A 22,830-nucleotide genomic window follows, 5' to 3' on the forward strand; every position below is an offset into this window, starting at 1 on the left:
GAACCTATGTTAAGCTTCCTTTAGAGTTTATAAAAATAAAACTTTAAATGGAACAATAATTTGGATAGGTTAATTTCTATGGAATCAGAACAATAAACTACATGACCTACATAGGATGTTTCTATAAAAATGCTTCTCAAGTCATATTGAAAATAGCACACAAACACTACCTAGAGAAATAGTCTCACTTATGTGCAATGTCTTTTAAAATCTATCTTTTAAAAACTTTGTGACCTGCGTCAAAGTTACTAACATCTCTTAGATAAGTCATTAGAATTTGGGTTTGGTTGGTTTTTTTGGTGATTTATGTAACAGGAAAAAATATATTCCAATATATCAGAAGGGGAAAAAATTACTTACAAACTCCATGGTAAGTAAGGCAAACAGACTGTGTAAGTACAAAGCAGAGCCCAAGAAATGCACATCCTGGAGAATCAGCTGCCAGCAGTAACAAAAGTTGTCCATAATTTTAATCCCAATTTCTTGGACACAAATGATTTTCCATCCCTCTTGAGTTTATAATAACTAAATCACCATCAAACACAATTTTCTGTGGGTGTGTATTTCCCATCTTCAACGAACTACTTAACAGTAAAAGGTAGTCAAAAAGAAATTAGCCCACAGGAGAAATGTTAGATCCCAGTGACAAGAAGACCCCACGGGTATTATGCCCTTTCACAAATTAATGAAAAGCACATCATGTGGGGAGGTGAGGGAAGGAGGGACGCTGGTGTGAGAATCACAAAACATAGCTCAGCATTTCTGTGCAGGAGCTAGGATTCTTAGCCAGCAAGATGCCCCTAGAAAGATTAATTATTGATTTTCTTATAAATCATCTAAGGTGATTTTTGTTTGTTTTTCCTTCCAAGATGATAAATGTCTGATTTTACTTTTGTTAATTTTTTTCTACTTTGTTGAGGTTAAAAGAAGCCTCAGTAAAGAGATTTCTGAGAGGAGAGATTTTCCCAGCATGATATACTTGGGAAGCAACATTGCTTTCTGACCTTCATGGGATACCAACAGATAGGGCCTCAGGCAACCTCTAGGGAGTACAAAGTAATTAGAAGCATGAGGGTTTGACTAGCTAGGGAGAGAAAGCAAAATTTAGACATAATTATATTTGTTGGCAGTAGGCCTGCGTGGTCTGTGATTTTACTCTTAGATGGAAAGAGAAACTCATAACAGAGATGGAGACCTGGAAGACTAGCTTTCAGAGTCAGCGTCTCCTGGCATCCTCAACTTCACAATGGAAGCAACATGGCTGCTTACCTTTCTGCCTCCAGTGTTGATGCGAAGGGGCGTCAGAAAGGGGTCGAAGATCATGTGACTGGTCTCTATGTTGACAGGTGACTGCCGTTTCCCCACAGAGCAAAGATTCCAAGCTGAGTTCACCAATCCCCAGAAAGAAGGAACTAGAAACAAAAAGAAATTGTAGAATTAGTATGGGTGGAAGGTTTGAGAGACTAAATCACAAAGAGCCATGGCATGAAAGTGGTAACATCAGAGAGAGCCATCCAATGTTTCCCACCCATAGAGACCCTTTGAGTGTCACTAGGGTGTTTTTTTTTTGGCCTGGATCTTGGTCAATTTCTCTAAGTTTTACCTTCAGATTTTCTTGTTTCAGACCCACTCATCTTGTGGCCTCTTTGATGAGTACAGTTAGCATTAATGGCTTAATGGGAAGATGGCATAGTCCAACCCACACCATCCATTAAAGTACACCAAATATTGAGTAATTCCTGAGCTGATGGTCAGTTTTCTATGCTGCAGGAATGTATGAGAATCACCCTTGTTCTATATAGAGGGTATTTAAAGCTTTTCAAAGAAAGTATCATTCAACATATATGAGGTATTATTCTGTGGGTTGTCAAAACCAAACTGAAGGAGTGAATGACTTTTATGACCCCCAATCAATGCCAGACAGAAGCTTGGCAAAATGACTTTGTCTTTGTTTAATCTAGCACTGTGTCACTAACCTAATGTACCAGCAGCTCACAAATGCATTCATTTGATAGGCAGAAAAAAATGACATGGAGTGCTGGGTACAAATATCCAAAGGGGAATCATCTACTCATCTTCTGCATCACATTAAAACGCCTATAAAAATAAATTTCTATGGAAATTTCTAGTTATCTTCTTCTGTTTAAGAAAGTCAGCAGAATGGGGTGGGGGGAGCCAATTACCAATTTCATGTCAGTGAAGATCACAGACTATAACTTCAGCCTTTTCCTGCCTCCTCCCTCAGTATTTTCAAGGCTCTGAATCCATGTGTCCAATATACGGCCCTGAAATTTTACAGTCATCATTCACTCATCCATTGACAGTGTCCAAGAACAGTACAATGAGCTTCTATTGCATGTCCAGCCCTTAGTTAGGCTGAATTTCAAGGAAGGCAGATATGTACAAGCATAATTACCACACTGAGGGGGAATGGGAGTGGAAGGTTACCGAATGAGGTGAGTGGGCTATGAATCTTTAGGGGAGGGGCACTGAACCCTGACGCAGTAGAAGTGGAGTTAGAGAGTGACTTCTGGAGAAGATGAACCTAACAATCAAGTCACAACCCTCCCAAATGCATCTGTCCTCTCAGGAACTCAAATTTATTTATTTATTTATTTATTTATTTATTTATTTATTTATTTATTCATTTATTTATTTATTCATTCATTCATTCATTTTTTATTATTTTTTTAAAGATTATATTTATTTATTCATGAAAGACACACAGGGAGAGGCAGAGACATAGGCAGAGGGAGAAGTAGGCTCTTCATGGGGAGCCTGATATGGGACTCGACCCCAGGATCACAACCTGAGTGGAAGGCAGATGATCAACCACTGAATCACCCAGGTACCCCAGGAATTCAAATTTAATTCAGTCTTTACAGCAGCCATCATTCCTTTTCATGTCACAGATGGAGAAAATTGAAGCAAGAGAGGAAGATGGCAAATAATTGCCAAAGATAAAAGACCTGTAATTCAGGAGAAAAATCGGACTGGATGGCATGTCTAGTGCCATCAAAATCCAAGATTCTATCAACCTTTTATTTATTATAGGCTGTTGTTGGGTAGAAGTGGGAAGAAAACAAAAAAAAAAAGTTCCTCAGAATCTGAGAAGAATGTTTCAACACCAAAATAAAGTGGGCTTCCTTGTGAAATACGGCACATACTCTATTTGGCTTAACCCATGGCAAAAAGCCCATTGGGTGGTGCCATTCCTTTTAGTTTGAAGAGTTTGAATTAGTTTTCCAGCTATAACTGATTTTCAAAATGGCAGCCATGGGCAGAGTAATAAAGACATAAAGAGAAGCAGGGGTAGGGGGTGGGAAGAAAGAAGAGAAGGACCTATAGATCCTTGGCACTTTAATTTCCCATGATTATTTAAGTTATGTTACCACTGCAAGTCACTTAACATCTTTAGAAGGTAGCATGCCCTAGCCAAATTATAATATTTAAGGAAGCTCTTGAATTAAACATGTATTTTAAAAAATATAAACTTCTGTCTTCTCTAAACTGCTATTTTTAAATCACTGACAATCCTATACTTATTCCTCAATCATTTCCAGTTTATTATGAAAATAAAGCCTCCATCAGGGCCTGCTCCTACCCATCTTTGTCAGTGATGCACATAAATGTGGCAGATGTGAGGATGCCACAGATATAGCCATGGCACTGTCACAGATTAGCTGTGTGACTTGATAAATCATTTATCTTTTGGGCTTCGGTTGGTCTCTATGGCCTGTGTAGTGAGCTGAATAATGGTCCTCCTTCAAAGATGTGCACATCCTAGTGTTACCTTCCATGGTACATGGTACTGTGCAGAAATGATTAAGTTAAGGATATTGACATGAATAGATTATCCTTGATTGTCTGGGTCACCCCAAGTAGTCATAAGGGTCTTTTTTTAAGAGAGAAGGGTAGGAGGGTCAGAGACATAGATCCAAGGATGGAAAGAGAGAACAGAAGATCCTGGCATTGAAGAGGGAGGAAGGGGATAGAAGCCAAGATGACTTCTAGAAGCTGGAATGCATGAAACAACAAATTCTCCTCCTAGAACCTCCAGAAGGAACACTGGCATTCTGACCCTGATTTAAACCCCCCAAGATTCATTTTGAGCTTCTCACCCCCAAAACCATAAGACAATAAATTTGTGTTAAGTCACTAAGTTGTAGTTACTTGTTATAGCCACAACAGGAAACATGAGACCATCACTTCTTTGAGAGTCTAGCCATCTATGATGTCTGGGGGGCTTTCCCCAGAAGGCAGCTGCACCATAAATGTAGTTAGAGCTAGTGCAGATTGCATTTCATCTAGTCTCATGAAAATCATTACCAAAAATAATTCCAACCCAATAAATGGGTTGCAAGACTGCTAATATATGGCAACACGGGTAGGCAGATGCTGTTGTGCCTTACTAATAAACTTCACACCCCAGAAGCATCCCCACAAAAACACAAACAACAAAAACTTTATGTGAACATCTGCCTTTGCTTTTATTGGGCATGGCATTCTTTATGACAAACAGTTTCAGGGTTTTATATTCCCACTTCACTATCAAGGCCTATATGTCTGGTTCCAACCACCTGCTCAGACAATGGAGGAATAGCTGAGAGGCACTCGCCCCTGTTCATTGGCTCCATTCCTGAAGGGGTATCCAAGTGTGCTCACTACTGGACTGCTCATTTTTAAATCAGCCGCGAATTAACTGTCTTTCAGTAACAGAAGTTACTGCGAAATCACCTGGCCTAAACACACACATGATGTTAAGGCCTTCATGGCAGGTGGTAAAGTCCTCAAGCCTCAAGCCAAGGCCACACAGCCAGGGAGAGGCAGCAGGAAACAGTAAGGACCACCACCCACATCTCAAGATTCCATGTCTGCTCGACTTCCTTTCCTTCCCAGCAGGCTCCATGCGAAGGCAGATTATTGTAGCCAAGGAGTTTCAGAGTTAAGCGTGGCAGTGGCCATTGTAAGACTGCTCCTGTTTCTCTTCTGGTAAATCAAAAGTAACATTGGTGCCTATTGTCCAAGCTAAAATAAATTTCAAGTGCAAAGGTTCAAACCAAACTACCTCGAACGTCAACCATGGCAAATAAGATCAGGGTCTTAATTTTATTTTATTTTAAATATTCTATTTATTTATTCATGAGACACACACACACACACACACACACACACACACACACACACACACGGGGGGGGGGTAGAGAGAGAGAGAGAGAGAGAGAGAGAGAGGCAGAGATTTAGGCAGAGGGAGAAGCAGGCTCCAAGCAGGGAGCCCGACATGGGACTCAATCACAGGTCTCCAGGATCATGCCCTGGGCTGAAGGTGGCGCTAAACCACTGAGCCACCCGGACTGCCCAAAATTAGGGTTTTTAAAAAGCCATTCAATAATGGCTATATTAGCTAAAAAGGCACCAATCCAGGCAAGAGAGGATGTCCTTGGGTCTCCTCTGCAGGGCCCTTGAGGAGATCTAATGGGGATGACTGTTTAGGAAGAGCGGCTCCAGGGAGTAGTTGCATCCTGGGGCCATCCTGGGCCAGTCCCTATGAAAGAAGCCAATGCTCTCATAATCCATGTTAAATGTTGGGAAGATGAAGAAGGTGTCAAAATTAGTCTAGGGAACTTAGGTGCCAAAAGGACCAGACTCAGATGTCTGCAAATGTGGTGTCATCTAGGTTCTAGGGAAATGCATTAGGAGGAAGCCTCTGGAACCAGGAGGGCATTGGAGACTCTATATTTCTTGTATCATGGGAGTGAGCCAGCAGATTTTAGCTGCAGAGTGAGGCTGGATGCATGAACTAAGGCTTCAAGATTTAGAGGAAGAAACTCTCCCTCCTAATTGGTGCAAAACATCATCTCCAGGATTCTGACACTTAACCATTCTCCATACTATTGATCCTTCAGGTTGATAAACATCTCATGTCATCCCTCATAGGTGGCACTGTACAATGCTATGGCACTGCTTCTATTTCCAAATTTTGAGAATCACTGTTGAGTTACTTTTGTCTTAATTGGGACATGAGTGTCCCAATAAGTCAAAATTTTAAGCCCTCTGTCGTTTTTTAAAAGTACCGGTTATTATGGCTTATTGGCTTTTGCTGTGTCTTTTTCTTGGTTGACTGGTACAACTTATTGTTAAGTAAAAAAACTGCAAATGTAAATAAAGTAAAATTGAGTGAGAATCACTCTAACCAATTAATGGACAACTGGTCTGAAATTGTTTGAATGGGATCATCCCTGGCATCCTTTTCACACAATCTTCTAATTTACATATAAACTAGAACACACAACAGACCTGGATATTTTTGCAAATTAATTTTTGCAGACCCCAAACAATGGTTCTTAACTGCTACATCACAGCTATGTGTTATTTTGCCAGAACATTTCCCCCATGGCAATGCTGTATTGTTACCATAAACTACAAATCCCAAACAGTCTCTTGGCTCTGGGTCCAGTGAGCTATGAAAGACGCCCAGTGACCGGGATTTCAGCTGCTTAAAATATGAGCCTTGGAAAACCTAAAGAAAAACCTATCAGCTGCTTGTTCAAAATCAGTGAACCAAAAAAGCCCCAGTTTAGTTTATTAACACATCATGGTAACCTCCATACAAAAACGAAAAAGTTCTCACCGAAACAAGAAATAGATCAGGAGAGCAAGGGACCAGAGGAATTGAGTCTGATATTGAGAGTTAAAATTTGCCCTGGGACATTTCTTTATCCTAGAGGTGATGCCCCAAAGTCAGTCTGAGCTCTTAGGCATCCTCTTTATTCATTTGTCCTGAATTTTCATTTCTGGTCTCAGCAGAATTCACAGAGACCATGCTGTTGTGGGCAGGGAGTTTGGCACTTGGAATTAATTCATGCAGCTTCTGAGAATTTGCTAGATCCTATGGGAGCAAGACAAACTTACTTAAAAAGTGTTTACTGGCAGCCTATGACACTCCAGGCATTAGGCTTGACACTGAGAATTTATGCAGCAAATATTTGCTGAGGACCTATTAAGTGCCAAGCCCTGCTATCTGTTCTGGGTAGTCCAGCAATGAATGAAAACAGCTCCTGCTCTCAAGGATCTTGCAGTCTAGCAGGGAATGTGGGAGATATTGTTTATCTCCACATTTGCATATGTTTATCCATGTAGTTAGCACTTTCAGCGAGCACACTGTAGAGACAATTAAGATGGCAATGTACAAGGGCGCCCCGGTGGCTCAGTTGGTCAAGCGTCTGCCTTTGGTTCAGGTCATGATCTCTGGGTCCTGGGATTGAGCCCCACTTCAGGCTCCCTGTTCGGCTAAGGGGTCTGCTTCTCCCTCTTTCTCTGCCCCTCCCCCAGCTCATGCTCACGTGCTCTCTCTCTCAAATCAATCAATCGTAAACAATTTTAAAATAAAAGATGGCAATGGATTAGAGAATAAAGCATGGATGGGGAGGTAACCTAGAATGGGCAGGGATAATTTCTCTGAAAGTAACATCTAATAGCCCTGGAAAAATTCAGGGCAGTCATTCCTAAAGAGTGGCAGGGAAAAACGTGGCCAAGGCAGAGAAGCAGAGCTGGTCTTGTCAGAGAAGAGCCCTATGTGTTCAAGGAACCGAGAAGAAGCCAGTTAACTTGAACCTGATAAAGCAGATGAGGCAAAGAGCGAGATGAGATGAGGCTGACTGGGTAGATGAGGGACAGATGTTTCAGGGCTCTGCTGACCACAGTGAGGAGTTTGCATTCGACTCTACTGCATGAGAGAGCCACTGAGAGTTTTAGGGAAGGGAGTACCATGAATTGATTGATGAATTAAAAGCATGTATCTGCCTTGGCTGGAACACAGCCAAGAGTAAGCTTGATTATCCTTAGAGTAGTTTGAGTGGGAAAAGAATTGGTTCCCAAGCAACAGTTGGGTTTTTACGTGAATTTAATCCCATTGCTTTGGATTTGTTTAAATTCTATCTCAAAGGCAGAACTAATTGAATGTTTTAAAAACTATTCTCTTCAACATATGTGCCAATAAAATAGCATTTTCCTAGGATTCATCGAGTGCTTTACAAGTCACCATTCGAAGCAAGGAATTTTTTCATGAAGAGACTCCACTAAGGCAATCTTTTCTTGCTTTCAAGCAATAAATGTAGTCCCCAACTTTTCGGCCAAAGGAAAGCAAATGCAAGATGGGAAAATGAATACTGGCATAAAACGTATCTTTGGTGAATTCAATCCTACAAATAAAGCCTTCCACTTCAATATAGCAATCTCTACTTTAGTGTTATAAAGCACATGAATACATTTTAAATAAGAACTCATATCTTTCCCTTGCTCTTTTCCTCACCAATGCTGATTTACTGTTCCTTTCCCTATTCTCAACTGTAATAAATCTCCACTTTGAGCCATTATTAATAAGCATGTTTAAAATACCTACTGCTGCAGGCTTTTGGGCCCTTTTCTGATTTCAGATTTATTTCATAGGAGGAATAGCGTTTGAATAACTCTTTTGCTTCTGGATTCTTCTTCCATTGCTAGGACTCTGATTCATATTTCATAAAAGGCATCTAACCAGGGTTTCCCATTCTCTCACTTGGGGATCTCTCAGGGTTTCCAAAGTAACCTATTTAACACATAATCATTAAGTTGTGCATTCATCTGCAAATTAATGAAACATCTCCACTGAGTCAGATTAAAAAAATGCCCCCACTTTTCAGGACACCCCAGATGGTGGGAAGATAGGCAAGCTGACAAACAGCTAAAATAAAATATGGTAAGTGTTATAATGAAGGTGTGTGAATATTAAAGCTTAAATGTAGAGAGGGGAGTAAACTGACCTTGACCCTTTTGTCATGTGCTAGGAATGCCTTGCTAATAGAGGGGATATTAGAGTTCAGCCTGCAAGTATGAAGAGGCTGTAAGCCACAAGTCTTAAAGCTAGTTAAAAGTTCTAAAATTCTTCCTCACAGAGAAACTTGCCATTCCTAACACCCAAGATGCACTATCATTGGGATCTGAATAACTATTATGCAGAGAGAGCTTAAGTCTCTGGGTCTTCTAACTTCTCTGAGTTGTAGGGTCATTATTGTATAGGAGAAAGATTGTGAGCTACCATATCCTTACCATGGAACCATGAATAGGTGGCTAGCCTTCTGTGGTCTTAGTTTCTCCATTTGTAAAATAGATTAAGTGGGAACATGTTTATGAAAGGTCTAGCATCATGTGGTTTTTATAAGAAGTATTCCATGAGTGTTGGAGGAGTCCAGTGAGGGGATGCTGGCATCCTGGGGGATGCTGGCCACCCACACTGGTTCCACCACTATAGCATTCCAGAGAGGGAAAAGGTGAGGGATCCAGGCAGGAGGGGGAACAAAGGCAGCTTTCAGATGCCCACACAACTCAACCAGGATTCAGAGCAGGGAACTGTCTAGATCACAGGACTTACCACTTAATTTCACACCCTGAATGTTAGTATGCAATTATTTTTTTAATCCATAACTATCAATGTCCGGATAAAATGGGGGGGTGGTGAGCAGTAATATGCATCATCCACAGTGGTTTCAACTCCAAAGAAAACCATTTTTATTTAGCTTTTGGAAGTTGCTGGATTGATTATTTGCATAGCACCTTCATCTGCCTGTTTGTGGTTGGTTACAATGTAGGGACTGGCTTGCACTTCTGAAAACATCACTTGAGGGTGAAGAGAAAGGAAGGAAGAGGGGGCTTGCATTCGCTGATCATGCACCATAATCTCTGTCCCACAAACCTTACACATCTTTTCTTGCTAATCCTCTCCACAACTTTGTGAGATACTATTATTATTTCATAGATGAGAAAAGTAAGACTTAAAAAGGTTATGTGGTTTTCCAAGGTCACTTGTCTAGTAAGTAAAGTAACTAGAAGTTGAGATCAGTTCCTTTCTTTAGAGTAAACAAACAACCAGACAAAGTCACACATGTGTGGTAGCATGTGAAGTGATACACAAGTGTGTAGGGCAAGGAGTTAAGATCTCCCTCTTCATCCTTCCAGTGACACCCTTGAGGTAATCAGGGTGAACATTTTGTCAGGCATCTTTCATGAAGCTCACATAAATACACCCAAATATATATCCATATATTTAGAGAGGTTCTATTTGTAAAACTGTTTGTTTGTTTGTTTGTTTATAGCTAGAGTGCACATGTGAGCGGGGGCAGGGGTGGGTGGGGAGGAGGGGCAGAAGGAGAGGGAGAGACAGAATCTCAAGCAGGCTCTGCACTCAGTGTGGGGTCTGACTCAGGGCTCCATCTCATGACCCTGAGATCATGACTTGAGCCAAAATCAAGAATCAGATGCCACTGACCCACCTACGCGCCCCTATAAAACTACTTTTTGTTTCAAGTAACAATATGCCATGAATGTCCTCCATGTCAGCCTTCCCTAGAGCTTCTCTCCTTCATGTGTTAGGTAACAGAGCTTCTGTAGTTTGGATGCACTTCACTTTTCTCAACCATTCCCTAGACGAAAGACAGTAAGGTGATTTCCATCTTATTTTACCATGCTTTTCATATACATTTTGCACTAATGCTTTCATTTCAGGGTGAAAGATCCCCAAGGGTAGTATTGTCCAGTCAAGGTATGCACATGTTTTAATAGCTGCCAGATTACTTTAAAAGATACTGGCAGTGTCTATAAATATTTATGCTCCTATCAGCTATGTGTATGTCCCCTTCCCCCATAATCTCCATAGCCCTGGATGTTATTTATTTGTTTATTTATTTATTTATGGAGATCTAACAGGGAAAATGAGATCTCTTTGATTTAATTTGCATTTCCTAAGTATACTGCTGAGGTTGAGCATCCTCTCATACACTCATTAGCTATTTGCATTTCTCTTCTGATCATATCCTTCATGCATTCTTCCCAGGGTTATTTATATTTTTCATATAAATTCTTATTGTTATTTGAACTGTAGAAACATTTACTCTTTGTCATGTGCTATAAACATTTCTCCTTGCTTCTTACCTACCTTTTAGCCTCATTTTGAATATTTCTATTTAGGGATTTTTAGATTTTATATGGTGGGATATATTAGTCTATTTCTTTATAAAGTTTCTCAGTTTCCTCTATTACCTGAGATTGTATCTCCAAGTATAGATTATGCAAATATTTTCTAAATAATTAAAAATTTTATTATATTTTATAATTTGACTTTTAAAATCTACATAAGATGAATGTGCATATGCTATGACAGCAATCTAAGATTTTCCCAAATAGAAAGTGAATAATGCCAGCATTATTTATTAAATAAATCATCTTTCTCCCTCAAATCAAATGTTACTTTTGCCACATATTAAGTTTCCATATATATTTGATTTGCCTCTGGACTTTTGATCCTGTTCCACCCATTTGTATATTTCTGCATCAGGACCATATTGTTTTGAGTATAGTAAAATTTATGGTAATTTAAAAGATCAGACTTCCTAATCAAAAAGCTTGCTCTCTTTCCCTGCCACCTCTAGGGGACCTTATATGCCTGAACTCCAGGGAAACCTACTAGGATTAGTGATTCTAGATAGGGAACACAGATGTAGTATTCTTGGGGACATCAAGTCATTAGAGGCTATCTGACCCATCTTCACATCTTCAGGTGGTTATGTACTTGAATCATACTCAATAGAGAAGATAGTACTTGTCTCTGTCCTCAAAAAACACTGAAAGTGCAAACTGCACATTCAAAGAAACTCCAAATTGACTCCTTGGAAGACAGGGCATTGAGATAGAAATAACTCAGCATTTAAGACCAGTAGAACCAGGTACTTGTTCTACTAATGAAAGTCACAGCTACTGAGTGTTTACCCATGTGTTGACCACAACACTAGGCATTTTCCATTCACTAGCTCATTTAATAATCTAGGAAGTAGATCTCCTTATTGTCCCAATTCTTACCAGGTCTTATTGGTATCTGAGGTGCAAAGACATTAAATAAGTTGCCCAAGATTTAAACAAACAAACAAACAAACAAACAACGCAACTTGCCAGTGGTGAAGTCAGGATTCCAGACTCAGGTTGTCTAGCCTACCTCCTTGATCTTAACCCTTGTATTACCTTTCCTTCCTATCCTGGTGCATTGATGTGAGCTAAACACACTTTTACTTTGACCTTCAGTCCCCTCCTTTGTAAAGTCAGGATCATAAGAAGATATGGTTCACTAAATACTTGGGTCAATCCAAATGACAATGGAAAGTAAAATGGGAAAAAAAAAAAAAAAAAAGCAAAACTCATCACAGCCAGTCCATTTACACACTGAGTCATGAATTATGCCACCGATGGTAACTGGAAAGAGGCTAGCTTTACATCAAGCCATTCTTAACTGTAGTTTTCAGGGATAGCTATTATTTGTCCCATGTTATAGATGAATAAATGAAGCTCAGAGAACTGAGTAGTTGAACCAAGGACATTTAGCAAGTACACAGCTCAGCTGGTGGTGACTTGAACTCAGGTCTGACTCCCACATCCCCCAACCCACATCCAGCACAGAGCCCAGTGGATCTCAGCTGCCAACACTATTTTCTCCTCAATATTTTGCTTTCTCAGAATTCATTTGCCAGTCAGGATGACTTGTTCTTGAGAACCCACAGGAAGGCATAAGTCACAGTCTGGTTTACGCAGGCATTAAGCCCTGCGTGTCTGTCTTAGGTTTAAGATTTAAGCCTAACTATGGTGTTAAGCATTATCCGATTGTATTTCAGTGGAAATTTTTCTTGCTCCATGTAATTACTGGTGCTTCAGATAAAATCTGAAATTAGTCTATTGAAGGTGGTAATTGAAACCACAAAGAAAAGAATGTCTCAATGCATGTCAATAAACCAGCCCATTAATTATTTCTACCTATTCAGCTTCGAAGAAAATGGCCAGTCTGATATGTCTGAATAACCACACGACCTACTCGAAGTTTATAAAAGCTGCATCCTCTTTGGCTTCAAGAAGTACATATCAGTAATGTTGAAACCAGCTGGCAGATGAGAATCAAACACCAGGTAAAAAACATTTAGCCAATAAAAGCAGCTGATCTTCAGCCTTTGGAAATTCGGGAAAAGTTCACTAATACAGTATCATGCAACAATTTCCTGTAAGTTCAAACATCTGGTGAAACACTTTTAAAATCCTGCAAAACATCTGGATATCTTGGATTACATTGTCCTTGATCTATTTGAATGAGTAAACAACTTCTTTTTCTCTCTTCCTCCCTCCATATATGTGCACAAAATCATCCCCTTATACAAATGTCAAAAGTAGGAAAGCCCTGTTACCCAGTTGTGGGGAGATCAGTTGAGCCTACCCTCATAGAGCATCCCAACGGGGAGTATCTCAGCCTTTTGCAACATCTTATTGGGTTCACATCTGTGTCCTCCCACAGAAACCTCCAGCTGTTCTGGTCTGGCTTGAGTTTGGCATGTAATTAGGGCATTTTCTTTATCACTTGCACAAATAACAGATCTCTGTTCTCTTCATGATACATGAAGAGAAGTAATCTCCATGCCATCACTGAGTTTGGGGCCCAAACACAAGAGAATCAGGTCACTAAACAGGGAACAAAGCATACAAATGGTCTGCTAGTCTTCTCCTAATTTTGTGTTAGGATGGATTTTCTAATATGTCTGCAGTGGATTTTTCTATTGAGACTTTAGATTTAGTTTCTCTAATATAGTCATTGGACTAACACATTTAACTTCTCCTCTTAACTTTTCTAATTGACTTTTTCATCAACATTAGCAGGCAAGACCATGCAGGCATCTCCCTAATTGTGGGGCATGTGACTCTAGCAGAAGAGTAGAGAGAGGAGCAGATGGGGAAAGCAACCTGCATCTTGAAAGAGGAGAATGTGCTCTCCACATGGGTGATTGGGAAGGGCATTCTAGGCATGGAGCCACTGCAGGTGGGGTGTGTCAGTGGAACTGCAAGGAGCTTCCTAGGTCTGGGCATATGTTTGGTCACTGGGTGGCAAGAAGTGTCAAAATATCAGTAAATCTATTTCCCTGCTGGTGTCTTTTCAAATACAAATCCTTTGCTTTAGAATTCCCTTAGAGAGATTTAATCTTGGTCAACCACTTCATGAATCAACTTTTATGAGCCTGGGCCCTGTAATCAAGTGCTGTGCTATGTTTGAGTTCCTGATTCTGAAGTGCTTGCTTCTATTAGGAAATGATAATAATGCACTTGCAAAACAGTGAACTATATAGCCATGCATAGTTAAGTATGAAATGGTCTGGCATCTAACTGGCTTCCCAAGAAATCCAGAATGATGACCTTGAACAGTAGAGAATGACTTAATGGAGGGATTGGGATTTAAATTAGGACTTGCAAAATGTGTAATTTTTTTATTACAGGAAGGTCAAGAGAGAAAAGAAGAATAAAAAGGTGGGATCTAAAAATCCTAACTCTTGGCGGGGGAGGAGCAAGATGGCGGAGGAGTAGGGTCTCCAAATCACCTGTCTCCACCAAACTACCTAGAAAACCTTCAAATTATCCTGAAAATCTATGAATTCGGCCTGAGATTCAAAGAGAGACCAGCTGGAATGCTACAGTGAGAAGAGTTCGCGCATCTATCAAGGTAGGAAGACGGGGAAAAAGAAATAAAGGAACAAAGGCCTCCAAGGGGGAGGGGCCCCGCGAGGAGCCGGGCTGAGGCCGGGGCGAGTGTCCCCAGGACAGGAGAGCCCCGTCCCGGAGACGCAGGAGCTGCACCGACCCTCCGGGGGGAAAGGGGCTCGCGGGGAGTTGGAGCAGGACCCAGGAGGGCGGGGATGCCCTCGGGCTCCCCGGGACAGTAACAGCAACTGCGCGCCCAGGAGAGTGCGCCGAGCTCCCTAAGGGCTGCAGCGCGGGCGGCGGGACCCGGCGGGACCCGGAGCAGCTGAAGGGGCTCGGGCGGCGGCTCCGCGGAGGGGGCTGCGCGGCCCCGGGAGCAGCTCGGAGGGGCTCGGGCAGAGGAAGACGCTCCGTGCGGAGGGGGCTGCGCGGTTCCAGGAGCAGCTCGGAGGGGCTCGGGCGGCGGCTCCGCGGAGGGGGCTGCGCGGCCCGGAGCGCGAATCCACCAGCGCAGGCTCCGGAGCACAGGGCGCCGGGACACAGCCCAGGATCCGGCCTCCCCGGGGACAGGCAGAGGCCGGGAGGGCCCAGGACAGCAAGGACGCTCCTGCCCCAGCTGAGCAGATCAGCGGCCCCGCCCCGGAGCCTCCAGGCCCTGCAGACGGAGTTCCTGCCGGAGCTGAATCCAGGTTTCCAGAGCTGCCCCGCCACTGGGGCTGTTCCTCCTGCGGCCTCACGGGGTAAACAACCCCCACCGAGCCCTGCACCAGGCAGGGGCACAGCAGCTCCCCCAACTGCTAACACCTGAAAATCAGCACAACAGGCCCCTCCCCCAGAAGATCAGCTAGACGGACAACTTCCAGGAGAAGCCAAGGGACTTAAAGTACACAGAATCAGAAGATACTCCCCGGTGGTTCTTTTTTTGTTTGTTTGTTTTTGTTTTTGTTTTTGTTTTTGTTTTTGTTTTGTTTTGCTTTTTGATTTGTTTCCTTCCCCCACCCCCTTTTTTTCTCCTTTCTTTTTCTTTCTCTTTTTCTTCTTTTTTTTTTTTTTTCGTTTTTTTTTCTTTTTCTTCCCTTTTTTTTTCTCTTTCTCTTTTCTTTCCTTCTTTCTCTCCTCTCTTTTTCTCTTTTTCCCAATACAACTTGCTTTTGGCCACTCTGCACTGAGCAAAATGACTAGAAGGAAAACCTCACCTCAAAAGAAAGAATCAGAAACAGTCCTCTCTCCCACAGAGTTACAAAATCTGGATTACAATTCAATGTCAGAAAGCCAATTCAGAAGCACTATTATACAGCTACTGGTGGCTCTAGAAAAAAGTATAAAGGACTCAAGAGACTTCATGACTGCAGAATTTAGAGCTAATCAGGCAGAAATTAAAAACCAATTGAATGAGATGCAATCCAAACTAGAAGTCCTAACGACGAGGGTTAACGAGGTGGAAGAACGAGTGAGTGACCTAGAAGACAAGTTGACAGCAAAGAGGGAAACTGAGGAAAAAAGAGACAAACAATTAAAAGACCATGAAGATAGATTAAGGGAAATAAACGACAGCCTGAGGAAGAAAAACCTACGTTTAATTGGGGTTCCCGAGGGCGCCGAAAGGGACAGAGGGCCAGAATATGTATTTGAACAAATTCTAGCTGAAAACTTTCCTAATCTGGGAAGGGAAACAGGCATTCAGATCCAGGAAATAGAGAGATCCCCCCCTAAAATCAATAAAAAACCGTTCAACACCTCGACATTTAATTGTGAAGCTTGCAAATTCCAAAGATAAGGAGAAGATCCTTAAAGCAGCAAGAGACAAGAAATCCCTGACTTTTATGGGGAGGAGTATTAGGGTAACAGCAGACCTCTCCACAGAGACCTGGCAGGCCAGAAAGGGCTGGCAGGATATATTCAGGGTCCTAAATGAAAAGAACATGCAACCAAGAATACTTTATCCAGCAAGGCTCTCATTCAAAATGGAAGGAGAGATAAAGAGCTTCCAAGACAGGCAGCAACTAAAAGAATATGTGACCTCCAAACCAGCTCTGCAAGAAATTTTAAGGGGGCCTCTTAAAATTCCCCTTTAAGAAGAAGTTCAGTGGAACAGTCCACAAAAACAAAGACTGAATAGATATCATGATGACACTAAACTCATATCTCTCAATAGTAACTCTGAATGTGAACGGGCTTAATGACCCCATCAAAAGGCGCAGGGTTTCAGACTGGATAAAAAAGCAGGACCCATCTATTTGCTGTCTACAAGAGACTCATTTTAGACAGAAGGACACCTACAGCCTGAAAATAAAAGGTTGGAGAACCATTTACCATTCGAATGGTCCTCAAAAGAAAGCAGGGGTAGCCATCCTTATATCAGATAAACTAAAATTTACCCCAAAGACTGTAGTGAGAGATGAAGAGGGACACTATATCATACTTAAAGGATCTATTCAACAAGAGGACTTAACAATCCTCAATATATATGCTCCGAATGTGGGAGCTGCCAAATATATAAATCAATTATTAACCAAAGTGAAGAAATACTTAGATAATAATACACTTATACTTGGTGACTTCAATCTAGCTCTTTCTATACTTGATAGGTCTTCTAAGCAAAACATCTCCAAAGAAACGAGAGCTTTAAATGATACACTGGACCAGATGGATTTCACAGATATCTACAGAACTTTACATCCAAACTCAACTGAATACACATTCTTCTCAAGCGCACATGGAACTTTCTCCAGAATAGACCACATATTGGGTCACAAATCGGGTCTGAACCGATACCAAAAGATTGGGATTGTCCCCTGCATATTCTCGGACCATAATGCCTTGAAATTAGAACTAAATCACAACAAGAAGTTTGGAAGGACCTCAAACACATGGAGGTTAAGGACCATCCTGCTAAAAGATAAAAGGGTCAACCAGGAAATTAAGGAAGAATTAAAAAGATTCATGGAAACTAATGAGAATGAAGATACAACCGTTCAAAATCTTTGGGATGCAGCAAAAGCAGTCCTAAGGGGGAAATACATCGCAATACAAGCATCCATTCAAAAACTGGAAAGAACTCAAATACAAAAGCTAACCTTACACATAAAGGAGCTAGAGAAAAAACAGCAAATAGATCCTACACCCAAGAGAAGAAGGGAGCTAATAAAGATTCGAGCAGAACTCAACGAAATCGAGACCAGAAGAACTGTGGAACAGATCAACAGAACCAGGAGTTGGTTCTTTGAAAGAATTAATAAGATAGATAAACCATTAGCCAGCCTTATTAAAAAGAAGAGAGAGAAGACTCAAATTAATAAAATCATGAATGAGAAAGGAGAGATCACTACCAACACCAAGGAAATACAAACGATTTTAAAAACATATTATGAACAGCTATACGCCAATAAATTAGGCAATCTAGAAGAAATGGACGCATTCCTGGAAAGCCACAAACTACCAAAACTGGAACAGGAAGAAATAGAAAACCTGAACAGGCCAATAACCAGGGAGGAAATTGAAGCAGTCATCAAAAACCTCCCAAGACACAAGAGTCCAGGGCCAGATGGCTTCCCAGGAGAATTTTATCAAACGTTTAAAGAAGAAATCATACCTATTCTCCTAAAGCTGTTTGGAAAGATAGAAAGAGATGGAGTACTTCCAAATTCGTTCTATGAAGCCAGCATCACCTTAATTCCAAAGCCAGACAAAGACCCCGCCAAAAAGGAGAATTACAGACCAATATCCCTGATGAACATGGATGCAAAAATTCTCAACAAGATACTGGCCAATAGGATCCAACAGTACATTATGAAAATTATTCACCATGACCAAGTAGGATTTATCCCTGGGACACAAGGCTGGTTCAACACCCGTAAAACAATCAATGTGATTCATCATATCAGCAAGAGAAAAACCAAGAACCATATGATCCTCTCATTGGATGCAGAGAAAGCATTTGACAAAATACAGCATCCATTCCTGATCAAAACTCTTCAGAGTGTAGGGATAGAGGGAACATTCCTCGACATCTTAAAAGCCATCTATGAAAAGCCCACAGCAAATATCATTCTCAATGGGGAAGCACTGGGAGCCTTTCCCCTAAGATCAGGAACAAGACAGGGATGTCCACTCTCACCACTGCTATTCAACATAGTACTGGAAGTCCTAGCCTCAGCAATCAGACAACAAAAAGACATTAAAGGCATTCAAATTGGCAAAGAAGAAGTCAAACTCTCCCTCTTCGCCGATGACATGATACTCTACATAGAAAACCCAAAAGTCTCCACCCCAAGATTGCTAGAACTCATACAGCAATTCGGTAGCGTGGCAGGATACAAAATCAATGCCCAGAAGTCAGTGGCATTTCTATACACTAACAATGAGACTGAAGAAAGAGAAATTAAGGAGTCAATCCCATTTACAATTGCACCCAAAAGCATAAGATACCTAGGAATAAACCTCACCAAAGATGTAAAGGATCTATACCCTCAAAACTACAGAACACTTCTGAAAGAAATTGAGGAAGACACAAAGAGATGGAAAAATATTCCATGCTCATGGATTGGCAGAATTAATATTGTGAAAATGTCAATGTTACCCAGGGCAATATACACGTTTAATGCAATCCCTATCAAAATACCATGGACTTTCTTCAGAGAGTTAGAACAAATTATTTTAAGATTTGTGTGGAATCAGAAAAGACCCCGAATAGCCAGGGGAATTTTAAAAAAGAAAACCATATCTGGGGGCATCACAATGCCAGATTTCAGGTTGTACTACAAAGCTGTGGTCATCAAGACAGTGTGGTACTGGCACAAAAACAGACGCATAGATCAGTGGAACAGAATAGAGAATCCAGAAGTGGACCCTGAACTTTATGGGCAACTAATATTCGATAAAGGAGGAAAGACTATCCATTGGAAGAAAGACAGTCTCTTCAATAAATGGTGCTGGGAAAATTGGACATCCACATGCAGAAGAATGAAACTAGACCACTCTCTTTCACCATACACAAAGATAAACTCAAAATGGATGAAAGATCTAAATGTGAGACAAGATTCCATCAAAATCCTAGAGAAGAACACAGGCAACACCCTTTTTGAACTCGGCCATAGTAACTTCTTGCAAGATACATCCACGAAGGCAAAAGAAACAAAAGCAAAAATGAACTATTGGGACTTCATCAAGATAAGAAGCTTTTGCACAGCAAAGGATACAGTCAACAAAACTCAAAGACAACCTACAGAATGGGAGAAGATATTTGCAAATGGCATATCAGATAAAGGGCTAGTTTCCAAGATCTATAAAGAACTTTTTAAACTCAACACCAAAGAAACAAACAATCCAATCATGAAATGGGCAAAAGACATGAACAGAAATCTCACAGAAGAAGACATAGACATGGCCAACATGCACATGAGAAAATGCTCTGCATCACTTGCCATCAGGGAAATACAAATCAAAACCACAATGAGATACCACCTCACACCAGTGAGAATGGGAAAAATTAACAAGGCAGGAAACAACAAATGTTGGAGAGGATGCGGAGAAAAGGGAACCCTCTTACACTGTTGGTGGGAATGTGAACTGGTGCAGCCACTGTGGAAAACTGTGTGGAGGTTCCTCAAACAGTTAAAAATATACCTGCCCTACGACCCAGCAATTGCACTGTTGGGGATTTACCCCAAAGATACAAATGCAATGAAACGCCGGGACACCTGCACCCCGATGTTTCTAGCAGCAATGGCCACGATAGCCAAACTGTGGAAGGAGCCTCGGTGTCCAACGAAAGATGAATGGATAAAGAAGATGTGGTTTATGTATACAATGGAATATTACTCAGCTATTAGAAATGACAAATACCCACCATTTGCTTCAACGTGGATGGAACTGGAGGGTATTATGCTGAGTGAAGTAAGTCAGTCGGAGAAGGACAAACATTATATGTTCTCATTCATTTGGGGAATATAAATAATAGTGAAAGGGAAAATAAGGGAAGGGAGAAAAAATGTGTGGGAAATATCAGAAAGGGAGACAGAACATAAAGACTGCTAACTCTGGGAAACGAACTAGGGGTGGTAGAAGGGGAGGAGGGCGGGGGGTGGGAGTGAATGGGTGACGGGCACTGGGTGTTATTCTGTATGTTAGTAAATTGAACACCAATAAAAAAAAAAAAAATAAAATAAAATAAAAAAAATAAAAAAAAAAAAATAAAAATCCTAACTCTTAGAGTTAGAGAGTAGACAGGTGGTTGCTAGGGGCTGGGGAGTGAGAGACGGAGGATAAATAAGTCACAGGACACATACTTTCAGTTATAAGATGAATACATTCCAGATATCTAATGTATAGCATGGTGATTATTAATAATACTGTACTATATACTTGAGATTTGCTAAGAAAGTATATCAAGTGTTTTCAACACACACACATACACACACACTATGTGGATGTGTTAATTAACTTGGTTGTAGTAAACATTTTATAATGCATATGTATATAAAATTATCACATTACACACCTTAAAAAATCATTATAATTCTAAATATATGCAATTGTTATTTGTCAGTCACATCTTGGTGAAGCTGGAGGGAAAGAAGCACAGAAGTAGGAATAAGCACTTATGCCCTGACCTAGGAAGCTCCTTGAAGTTCCACTAACACACCCCAGCTGCAGTAGCTCCATGCCTAGAATGCCCTCCTCTTTCAAGATGCAGGTCGCTTTCCCCATCTGCTCCTCCCTCTATTCTTCCTGCTAGAGTCACATGCCCCACCCCTGTGCAACTGGGCACTCCTATCATCTAATACTCACATATTGTAATTTCATACATGCCTACTCCCCTAATTACAATGACATTTTCTAAAAGCATTCTGTTTCTAAATCACCATCACTAAGCACAGTGCCTGGGATATAGTAAATTCATAGGCAATGTTGTTTGTATTCTAAAAAAGGGATAAAAAGTAGTTAAGACCTGATATATACTAGTGAAAGAGAAGGCAAAAGGGGAGGAGTCAGGCAATCTGTCATTGTACTGAGCATCCACTGTGTGACAGGCTCAGTATCAGGCATTTACTCAGGATGTCAATTCCATGTCTGAACCCTTTACTCAGATGAAGTGGGAGAAAAGGACTGACCCTGGTGACATGGCCTTATTTATTTAGATAGTGTAGTATGAATACCAGACCTGGTGGGGATTTGATGGTATTCTTATCAAGGCAAAAATCCAAAGTTGGCTTACCATATGAAATAAAGAAAAAAGAATGATTCAAGATACAAAATCAAAGGAAGAAAGTATATGAGTGATGAGATTTGCAGTGGGCAGAAGGAAGGAGAATAAAAGAATTTCATGAGTCAGCCAATAAAGAGACAGAGTTACATTTTATTCATTTGTATGTCCATGAGTATGGTATGTTCTGAGCTTTCAAAGGTGTAGCCCTGGGGCAGACATTTGATCCAACCTTGTACTAATCATGAAAGGTAGACTGAAGGCTACATAAAATGATCAGATTGCATGAAGAACTAGAATACTACCACCATAGGAGACCCTGACACTGGTCAACATGGCTTTAGAATATAAAAACTCTGCTGGTACTTATGTTTCCATTTTGAAGGCATTTCTCATTTCCACAGAGTACTGTATAAAGATTCAGCAATAAATAAATGCAGCAGTGCTTTGTAAACTGTTACACATTCTTAATTATTCATGTTTGCATTGCAATATGCTTACAAATGATCAGCATTCTTTTGGTCAGCTGGCTCTCTGAATTTCAGTACAGTTTTGCTTTTCAGGACAACTGAAGTTCATGCACTAAACACAAGGAATAGATCCTTGTTGTAATGCTTGCTCAAACAGACAGCATTGATGTTGGCCTCTTGTTTTATTATTGTTTCCTAAGGAAAAAAGTGAGTTTGCTTAACAAACTATACTCCAACTTGGAGCCTCTCTAGGAGAGCCATGACAGTACGCCAAAAGAAATTCATGCTGATCTAAGTAACACTTTCTTTTAGTGACTGATCCAGCTTAGAAGACTCTCTCGAATCGATGGTTTGGGACATTAAAGTCCAGCATCATCTTTTTGATACAGCAAAAATCTGGTTTTCTCATTATAGTTGGCAGCTCCCTGGTCTTTACTGAGAAGAACGTGAAGTGCCCCGAGGAAACACCAGTTCATGATGATGAAAGATTAAAAGAGCATATGAGTTTTAAAGGCCTAAATGCCTAAAGAGAGTCAGCAAGGATGGCTCAGAAATTTAATCAGCAATGAACACATCCTTGAAAGTTTCTGTAAGTGGCCTGTAAGTGGCCTCAACCTCAGCTCT

General features: G+C 40.9%; 1 protein-coding gene across 4 annotated transcripts in view; it reads right to left on the reverse strand.

Moving 5' to 3' along the window:
- CA10 (carbonic anhydrase 10) overlaps positions 1–22,830 on the reverse strand; it is a 482,061-nt gene that overhangs the window by 274,675 nt on the left and 184,556 nt on the right. For all 4 annotated transcript variants that reach the window (XM_025439687.3, XM_025439688.3, XM_025439686.3 and 1 more), the window contains one exon: positions 1,270–1,412. In XM_025439687.3, coding sequence (XP_025295472.1) covers positions 1,270–1,412 — 143 coding nt within the window. The remainder of the gene's footprint in view (positions 1–1,269; positions 1,413–22,830) is intronic.

The sequence above is a fragment of the Canis lupus genome, chromosome 9 (assembly GCF_003254725.2).
Source record: "Canis lupus dingo isolate Sandy chromosome 9, ASM325472v2, whole genome shotgun sequence".
Taxonomy (NCBI): Eukaryota; Metazoa; Chordata; class Mammalia; order Carnivora; family Canidae; genus Canis; species Canis lupus.